The sequence below is a fragment of the Erinaceus europaeus genome, unplaced genomic scaffold (genome assembly GCF_950295315.1).
Source record: "Erinaceus europaeus unplaced genomic scaffold, mEriEur2.1 scaffold_1218, whole genome shotgun sequence".
NCBI lineage: Eukaryota > Metazoa > Chordata > Mammalia > Eulipotyphla > Erinaceidae > Erinaceus > Erinaceus europaeus.
The window spans coordinates 493-11,124 of record NW_026647375.1 but is presented as its reverse complement, the minus strand read 5'-3'; the positions used below and the strand labels follow the sequence as shown (position 1 = coordinate 11,124).

The window sequence follows — 10,632 nt, the reverse complement described above, 5'->3', positions numbered from 1 at the left end:
AGCTGCAACAGAGAAAGAAAAATCAGGGATTGGACCAAAGATCTCATATTTGCAAGCTTAATGTCCTACCATTGTGTCATTTCTCAGCTGCACTAAACATATTTTACTTTATTTTCATTCATTTTTCATTAAAAACAGAGATAAATTTAGAGGTGAAGGGGAGATAGAAAAAAAGAGATAAAGAAAAACACTGCAGACCTGCTTCACCACTTGTGAAGACCCTACACCCCTCCACAGGCAGGGAGAAGGGAACCAGGGTCCAAGCACATAGTAAATGTGTATGCTTAACCCAGTGTGCCTCTTCTTAGCCCCCAAGAAGTATATTTTGATATTTCTTAGAATATCAGCTCACAAGCAAAACTATTTCACAAAAGCAAAATATATGTGAAATGAAGACATTAAATGGCAAACGCTAGAAGAAGAAGAAGACATTAAAGTAGAAAATGCAGTATATTTTTAGATTCTAGTAGGTAATGGCACAAAATTATAAGAGTGTTATAGGTCAACTGTTGCATTTTAGACATTATTATTTTTTCTGATACTATAATTCACTTTTTAAAAAAAATTAAATTGTCAAGCACTCTATAAACACACAGTGTATTTAATAGTGTGATAGAAAATCATCACATAATTAATTTGACACTATTTCTTTAGCTTTATGCTTCTTTTTTGCCTTTTTGGTAGAAAAATTAACAGACAGAAGATATTTTCCTTAGTAGTGGATGGTTTTTGTCAAATGAAGCACTAGTCACTTTCCCCCTGGATCTTTATATGACTCTTCTTTTTCTTTTTTTTTAAAATTTGTAATTATAAAAAGGAAACACTGACAACAACCATAGGATAAGAGGGGTACTACTCCATACAATTCTCACCACCAGAACTCCTTATCCCAACCCCTTCCCTGATAGCTTCCCTATTCTTGCGCTTAACCTGCTGTTCTACCACCCAACTCCCAGCTTTCCTGTTCTTTAGCCCTCTGGGAGTCATTATGGGGTGCAGAAGGTGGAAGGTCTGGCTTCTGTAATTGATTTCCCACTGAACATGGGCATTGACAGGTTGATCCATACTCCCAGCCGGTCTCTCTCTTTCTCCCAGCCTGTCTCTCTCTTTCTCTAGTATGGCAGGGCTCTGGGGAAGCAGGCTCCAGTACACATTGGTGGGATCATCTGCCCAGGGAAGTCCATTTGGCATCATGGTAGCATCTGGAATTAGGTGTCTGAAAAACAGTTAAAATATAAAATCATGTAAGTTGTTGATTAATTGTTGATTAATCATGGACCTAAAGGCTGAATATTGCAGATAAATATTTGGGGTCTCTGTTTTGGACATAGCTAGTGGGTATATTTTAGGTATATTCCAAAGGCCCCTTGACTTTATTAGTTTTTGCTTGAGTCTGACATCTGATATGCAGATGGATACAGGTTATTGTCTGGGGAGATGATGTCCTGGCTGGATAAAGGGCTAGAAAGCTGGATCAGGGAAGAGAGTAGATCCCAAATATGGGAAAAGTGTATAACTATTGTTGACTGTAAACCCCATCGATTTGATAGGTCTGAACTTGCATTCTGTGGTCACGAGTAGAAACATTCTGAGTTGCACCAATTTCAGGACCCAGTACTCTTATCTCATTCCCTTAAAATGTTGGCTTTTTTTTTTTTTGAGTGTAACCTTTCCTCACTGTTATTTCATAGTTGGTGAATGAATAAAGGTGACATATAAAAGGCCGCTGTTTTTGTATACTTTTCAAGGTTGTTCAGAATGCCCTTGAACCTTCATGTCGTTTTTGAATGGCACAATCCTTCTGCTTTCTGTGCTGAACTTTATTAGGATCCCTGGTTTCAACTCTGTACAGTGTTGGACTGGGATTCCATTCTGTTCTATGTACATTATGACTTTCGTGGGAATGTCACTACTTTTATTCATCATCAAATCTAAACTCATAACCCCACCTATGTTGGAATTCACAGACATGGCACTGAGCACCAGCACTGTCCCCAAGATGCTGGGGATTTTTTGGTTTCACTTGCCAGAGACTGACTTAGATGTTTGCCTCTTTCAGATGTGGCTGATGCACACATTTCCAGGGTATTGAACCGGGGGTCCTGCTGGTCATGACTCTGGACTAATTATCTTATGAGGCATGCAACCATACTCACTCAACAACTAGTCACATATTTTGGAAGTGGGGGTGCAACTTTGGCCTGCCATTCTGGTAATCCCATGCTTATTGCTCACAAAGTGCCACCTGCTACCTTACCCAACCAATTTAATTCCCACACTTACTGTGAACACATGGCCCTTGTAAACATTTCTGCTGAAGATGTTTTCATCATCAATAAGCTCTACGGCCTCTTGGAAGCGTTTAGAGTTGGTGGTCTTGAATTCCTTTTAATCATACTCTCCTACATACAAATATTTATCAGTCTCTTCCAATTGCCCCAGAAAGAGAGAGGCACATCTTAAAGCATTTAATACACAAATCCCTCATATAAGACTCTTCTTCCAATTCTATACCCTTGCCTTTTCTCCTTCTTTATTCACAGATCGGGGCATCACATCTCATCATACATACATACATGTTTACTCATTTATTGTTCTCAGTAGTTCATTTGATCTGTATAAGAGAAGAAATTTTGGGAAATCTTTAGTGTGTAGTGTTTGCTATAAATGCGAAGACAACTTCTAGACTACTGTAGACAATATTATTCTAAAGTTTGGTTTAGTCATTTGTCTTATTCAACAAACAATAATCTTACAATCTAATAAGCATGGAGATCTAAGAAACCTGGACAGAAATTCTGAAGACTGGTTTCTCACAAAATTGGTTTCTTAAAGTGATTTAGTTTTTTATCTGAGGAAAGCCTAATGCAGAATTTATAATGTGTGTTTAATCTGGTGCTCCACAGCCCAATCCCATCCCTTTTCTCTTTCTTAAGGAGATTTACTTTTTTTTAAATAATTTTTTAAATTATTTTTATTTATTTATTCTTTTTGTTGCCCTTGTTTTTTTTATTGTTGTAGTTATTATTGATGTCATTGTTGTTGGATAGGACAGAGAGAAATGGAGAGAGGAGGGGAAGACAGAGAGGGGGAGAGAAAGACAGACACCTGCAGACCTGCTTCACCGCCTGTGAAGTGACTCCCCTGCAGGTGGGGAGCCGGGGGCTCAAACCGGGATCCTTCCGCTGGTCTTTGTGCTTAGCGCCACCTGCGCTTAACCCGCTGCGCTACCACCCGACTCCCTGGAGATTTACTTTTTATGTTTAGAAAACACTATGTTTATATTTAGCCACTAATATATATAACACTGTTTGTGATGCTTGTGTGTATGAAAAAGTCAAATTAATAAGTGAAAATTGTGTAATAACTTGTCAAAGCAAAACAGGTTCTTCTCTGAATATATGTAGAGTGAGGTTTTTATGTTGCCTATATATGATCTTTATGTATGTGGATATAACTATATACAGTTCATACATGCTTAAATTGAAGCAATTATTTTCACTAGGACTCAAGCAATGTTAAAATACTAATTTTTCTGTCCTTAACCCCAAATCCACCAACATAATTAGTGTGATAGCCCATTTTTCTATCCCAATATCTGCAGAACTACATTAAGTAAAAGTGAGTTTCTGGACTGGGTGGTAGCTCACCAGGTTAAGTGTACAAAGTACAAATCACAAGGACCCATGCAAGGATCCAGGTTTGATCCTCTGGCTTCCCACCTGAAGCGGGGGTTGCTTCACAACAGTGAAGCAGGTCTACAGGCGTCTCTCTGTCTCTCTCCCTCTCTCTGTCTCCTTCCTCTCTCAATTTATCTGTCCTAACCAAAATGATGGCAAAAATGGCTGCCAGGAGCAGTGGATTCATAATGCTGGCTCCCAATGCCAGCTGTAACCCTGCAGGCAAAATAAATAAATAAATAAATAAATAAATAAATAAATAAATAAATAATAAAAGTGAGTTTATTGTGTTTTTTGTGAATATTGTTCAGCAGAAATTACTCACTTACCTGTATAATACAGAAAACTCAAACCTTTTGAGATTCTTCCGAGGAACCACTATAACCACTCCATTAGTCAATTCTGTGCTATTTTTCTGGAGAAAAACCATTATTAGACAACTTTGAATTTTTGGTCAATTTGTCATGAACCAGTTCATAAAACCACTATTAGACAAAAAAAAATTAGAGTCTGTGGTGAATTTGTCATGAACCAGTTCATAATATCTTTTTGTGCTGGTATGTGTGTGTTTCCATTGAAAGACATATTTAGGTTCTATTAAACACATTCTGGGGTAGGTAGTGGGAAACCCTGTAGAGTTCATACATTATCATGTCCAAGGACCCAGGCTTAAGTCTAAGGTCTCCACCTCCTGCCAGTAAGCTTCACCATTGTGAAGCAATGCTTCAGTTGTCCTCCTTCTTTATATCCCCCTAACCTCACAATTTCTGTCTCTACCAACATTTTAAAAAATGGCTTCCAATATTATTTGGTTTGGATTGGGAGATGCATATGGGAAAGTGGGCCCTATCCAAGGGTTCCAGGACTGGGGGAAGTAGGGGTTCTACAGTGGAGATGTGAGGTTCCTGCTGTCTTAGGGTTCAAAAAGACAATCGATAGTTAATGTTATCATCACATTATTTGGTAATTGGGTTAACTTTGAAAAGTCCCTTTGTTATGGTTTGCTGTACAGTACCCAGTATCTTGTATATAGCTGTGCTATTGGATGCTTCTAATCTACTTGGTCTAGGCTTTTGAGAGAGCCTGCATATCAAATACACAGCCTATATATTAAAAAGATTCAGTTTGTGTTTTGAGAAACTTTGAGACATACAATTGATTTTCCCCCTCTCATATTAATTAACTACTGATTTATATGTCTACATTTTGCTAGGAGTGTACATAAACACCATTCCCACCACCGAAAGACTGTGACCCATCTCTCCCGCCAACTCCCACCCCCCACTGGACCAGGAAGCTGCATGTCTACCCCTCACCACTGGGTTTTTACTTCGGTGCCCTACTTACAATTTGATCCAAATAATATTGCATCCGCCGATCACAACCTAACCAACGCAACGATTGCCACCTCAACATGCTTCACCTCAGACTGTGTCCAGAGACTTCACGTGTGGAATATGACAACCCTTCAGCTTCATTACTCGGGTGAGACCTTTCCTTTTATAGTACACTCTAATTTCATCTCAGGTAGTTCACTTTCTAACAAAGTCCCATAACCTAGATATACACCAGTTTCTGTGAGAGAGAGCTTATGTGCACACGTATCCATAAACTACTGCAAAATATATACCTGAAAGCAGAAGTACACTAGAGTTTTCAGTGAGTACCTCCCTAACACTTCCTCTCCACTATTCCAAGCTTGGGATCCATGATTGCTCAACAAATTGTTTGGCTTCGTATGTTAACTCTCTTTTCAATCACCAGGTTCCAGATGCCACCAGGATGCTGGCCAGGCTTCCCTGGATTGAAGACCCCACCAATGTGTCCTAGAGCTCAGCTTCCCCAGAGACACACCTTACTAGGGAAAGAGAGAGGCATCCTGGACCGACCAGTCCCCATGTTCAGCGGGGAAGCAATTACAGAAGCCTTCTACCTTCTGCAACCCTCAACGACCCTGGGTCCATGGTCCCAGAGGGATAGAGAATGGGAAAGCTATCAGGGGAGGGGGTGGGTTATGGAGATTGGGTGGTGGGAATTGTGTGGAGTTGTACCCCTCCTACCTTATGTTTTTATTCATTAATCCTTTCTTAAATAAAAAATTTTTAAAAAATGGCTTCCAGGATATATGGATTCATCATATAGCTACTGATTTCCAATTGGTGGCAATAAAATATAATAAAATACATAAACATGCCTAATATTATTGAGTTGTAATCTGACGTACAAGTTTGAAACCATAGAATTTGACTCTTGATAGTTCACATATCACTTTCATTCAAATTCTTTTGTTTTCACTATTATTCTTCTGGATTCATTTAAATCTGATTGGTTTTCTTGTCAGTATTTAAAGTGAAGAAATCTCAGAACTATACTGTGATTTAAAATCAGTCAATTACAAGCATATAGTGTAATCCTAAAACTGCTAAAGGCTCTAGAATGTATCAAGAATGATCACAAGAAAGTAATCAAACTAGGATAGGGCTATGTAGGAAAACAGAGTTGAAGGGGTTTTTGCGTGAAGTGAATGGTGAGAGTCCTGAAAGACAGGAGTCACACCTTCACAGCCTTAGTTAAAAAGAGATTCCATCCAATTAGTTTTGCAGGTGGGGACCAGGGGTTTGAACCAGGGTCGTTTGTACACTGTAATATGTATACTTAACCAGATGCACCACAGCCATCCCCTTCAAATGAGTTCTGAAGATAAACCCATAAGGACCAAGAGGTAACAAGTCAGGCGTTAGCTTCTAATTCCATAGTTAGCCCATACTCAATTAATTTGCTCATTTTAGTCACCTCACAGATTTCTCCAGTGAACTGCATATCTGACTAATCATTTGAGTGAGTATCATGGGACAGACAGTGTCTAAAAAAAACTTATTATAATCCAAAGGGAAAACACAAGAGTACTAACCAAATACAGATTCAAGAGAGTGTTTAGAAAATTAACATAGATGTTTCCAAAGGGACATTGTTACTTCTCAGTGTTTCTCAGTCCTCTTTTCTCTTTGATATTGCGTCTCTTAAGGGAAACTGGCAGCTTTCAAAGAGAGGGGTCTCCTGAGCATTGGAATAACCCATTACAGTGCAATCATAATTATCAGCATAACCAAAGCTCCAAGGACAGCTGTAATCCTATATTAAAACCATTTCAGCATGTGATTAGTAGCCTAGATATTGCCATAGACAGTTACCGTTTGAAGGTCTTCAAAAATAAAATAAAAACAGTTATTAATTTCCTGTCACCACAATAAGTTGTGAGAATATAAGATTAAGAATATGAAAGTAAGCTTGGAAAGTGATATATGTATACATATATATGACGCTAGATAGTGATGAGACGCATATCTTTTGTGTGTAACACATTGTGGTAGTAAATAAAGTCGCTTTCTCACCATTATGACTAACACTCTTACTAGGTCACTATCTTACTTTTATATGGTAGAACCTGTGAGATGTCTGCCACAGAAGCCCATACCCATAAACAGTTTTGAAATAGTATAGTCTACGAAATCAGCTGGAACAAATGAAGAAAATACAAAACCTAACAATAATCAGACTCTGTGATTGTGGGTCAGAAGCCTTGAAAGCAAGATAACAAGTCTGTGAAAATGAGGAATAGAAAAGACCTATGGAACTATTGAAAGTTCATTCTGAGTCTATTACACGAGTGTTGAAATTCTGTAACTTCCTCTCTGTGTGCTGCGTGATAACAGGAAATTACATGACAATGAAAACACAACAAAACACGCGGTAAGATCTTTAACCGAGTAAGCGCCTTTATAGCTTACTGTATTACAGATGTACAGCTAGACCAAGCAAGAATAATTCTGAAATGGTGTAATGTAATGGCTGGATGGCTGTTGCAACTCAGATGTAATCAGATGGAGGAGTGTGGGAGAACTGAACTTACTTGTGACTAGACTTACTACTGACATGCTTATTTGAGGTGACTTTACAACATTTGACATGAAATGAAAAAAAAACGAAATATTGCTTTTTTACTGGTTACACAGTAATTTTATGCTGCTCCTTCACCCCCATCCCAGATTTCTTATGATGTTTTCATATTTTCTTATTTCCTATGATGTTAGTCTATGATGGGAGTACATTTGCCTTTGATGGGACTGGAGGAACACCTCACCAGCATAATGTGCCTACTTTGCCCAGTGTGCAGTCCAGGTTCTATCCTGTATCCTGTGAGGAAAGCTTCAGAGCTGCATTGACTTACTCTCTTTGTCTCTTTCTATAATCCCTAGAATAGCAAAATTTAGGCAATCACAAAGTTGACCTGGAGTGGTGATATCTCAATGAGAACAAAAAAGTTCCTTTGATGACAAGACATTTATAATTTTTATAAACTTTACTCTTAGTTGTAAAATAAGAGGTTCCATTCTGAATTCCTGACTAGTTAATTAGGATATCTGTAGATAACACATCATTAAAATAATTATTATGTAGTCTTATGAGCTAGGAGAGATCTCACCTGAATAATGGAGCTGAAAGATTGACATCCCACACTTGGCATCTCTGGACACAGTCCCAAATGAAATATGTCAAAGTGGTACTGGTTGCATTGATTTGGTTGAGATCAGCTGCAGTATGAGATGGTATTGATCAAGAGAAGCTTGAAGAAAAACAAGTCAAACCTCAAAGGTTCCAGGACTGGGAGAAATATGGGTTTTATAGAGAATGAGGAAGGTTCCTTGCTGTATTAGAGTTTAAGATGGCAACAGATAGTTATTATTATAACCAAGTTATTTGGGAATTTGGCTTACTTTGAAAATCCATGGTTAGGGTTTACTGTACCATACAAGACTTTACTATGATTTATGTCATTTAATGCTACTTACAAATAGCATCACTATTAAATCAGTCAAAATTGTCAAAAACATTTATTACATTTTGATATATGCAGTTGTCTTAATGTGCTCTCAACTTCTTTGGAAAGCAATTTGTATTTTATCTTACATTGTATAAAATAAAAGGATTCAGCAATGAATTTGATACAATGAGAGGGTTATTGTATTATTAAATAAGACATTTCAGGGTAGCACTGGACAAAAAAATCAGTTAGGAAAATAAATTAGACATAAATTAACTCTGTCTTTTCATTTGCAGATGAAGATTTTGAGACTAAGTGTGTTTATTGTTGTCTGATGCCTTTCAGGTTAGCAATCAGTGACTATGTCTGGACTCCTCAAGACAGAGCAATGGAAGAATAACTGTCCTCTGAACGTGTCTACAAGTGCCTTGACTGGTCTCTTCGTGAGCATGGAGACCCTCTGGTTTTAACATGGCAGACAACACTACACATCACTACATTTCATCTTTCTTCCTAGTAGGTATTCCTGGTTTGGAAGAGTATCACTTCTGGATAGGCATTCCTGTCTGCCTCCTGTTTGTCCTAGCCCTGCTGGGGAACACTGTAATCACTGTTACCATCAGACTAGAGCCAAGCCTCCACCAACCTATGTACTTTTTCCTTTCCATGCTAGCCATCAATGACATGGCTCTAGTCTCTTCCACAGCCCCCAGGATGCTTGGCATCTTCTGGTGTCAGGCTCACAGGTTGGACTTTGATCTCTGCTTAGCACAAATGTATTTTATCCACACAGTCTGCATAATTGAATCAGCTCTTCTGGTGGCCATGGCCTTTGACCGCTATGCAGCGATCTGCATCCCATTGCGCTATGCGACCATCTTGACTACTCCAGTAGTCATTAAAATGGGTCTGGTTGGAGTAGCCCGAGCTGTTCTTATGGTTTTGCCTTGCCCTTTTCTCATTAAAAGGTTGCCATATTACACTAAATATATCATCAATCATACCTACTGTGAGCACATGGCTGTGGTGAAGTTGGCTAGTGCCAACACATTCATTAACAGAGTTTATGGGATCTCTGTGGCCCTGTCAGTGATGGTACTGGATCTAGTGCTCATAGCTGTATCCTATATTAAAATTCTCCAGGCAGTCTTCCGACTCTCATCCCAGAATGCTCGCTCTAAAGCTCTGGGTACCTGTGCCGCTCATGTCTGCACTATCCTTGTCTCCTACACACCTGCACTCTTTAGTTTTCTAACTCACCGCTTTGGCAAGAAGGTACCTCCAAGTGTCCATATAATTTTTGCAAATCTGTACCTCCTGGTGCCTCCTACAGTCAATCCCCTGGTGTATGGAGTTAAGACCAAGCAGATTCGTGACAGGGTTATTGGCCTCTTTTTTCCTAATAAAAAAAAAACTTCTGAAAACTAATATACTGCAACACAAACCTATGGTGACAGAATCTGCTTCAGGATGTCATTGAATTTGTGAGAGTTGTAGCTGCAACTTTCTCCCCAAAATGCTGTTTTTGAGTCAGATATGACGTTTAGCAGGGAAGTTCGATGTGATGAATTTGATTCCCCCCATATTCATTTTTCTATTTACATGTTCATAAGTAAAGTAATATCTCTAATTGGAAGCTTCCAATCAATACAAGTAATAGTTTTTACTAAATACTTTTGACCTAACTTAGGTATCTGTTAACAATATTTTATAATATCCATATGTGTGAAATGATGTGTTAATTTATAACAATGCAATCTATTTAGTAAATTGGGTAATGCCCATTTCTGCACGCCCAAAAGAAAAAGGTCCATATTTCCAGAGGGGGGGTAAACAATCAGGGGAAGTAAGCCAGAGGGCTCTGTACCCCCGTTCCACCAGGATCCAAAGCATTGGTCACCAGGATTCTTGTTTTAATAGCATCGATGAAAGGGAAGTGAATTTGGACAACACCAGAAGAAACAAGGCATGCTTTTGCTTATCTGAGAGAGAATATGAAAAAAGGAAGTAGTGATAGGTATAGGGGTGAACTAGAAAGGAAGTGAAGAAAGGATCATTGAAAAATGGGGAATATATATTATATTATCCTTCAGAGGATGGAATATTCTCTACCATTGTTAATCCATATTG

At 38.6% G+C, this 10,632-nt stretch overlaps 1 protein-coding gene across 1 annotated transcript; it reads left to right on the top strand.

Moving 5' to 3' along the window:
* The first annotated feature begins 8,973 nt into the window (after positions 1 to 8,973).
* LOC103122864 (olfactory receptor 52P1-like) lies at positions 8,974 to 9,930 on the top strand. Its single transcript, XM_007533484.2, has one exon. It carries the CDS (start codon positions 8,974 to 8,976, stop codon positions 9,928 to 9,930), a length of 957 nt encoding a protein of 318 aa, XP_007533546.2.
* The last annotated feature ends 702 nt before the right edge of the window (positions 9,931 to 10,632 follow it).

Excerpts from the sequence above, each read along its gene's own strand:
- LOC103122864 (XM_007533484.2), top strand. The coding sequence starts at position 8,974 with ATGGCAGACAACACTACACATCACTACATTTCATCTTTCTTCCTAGTA.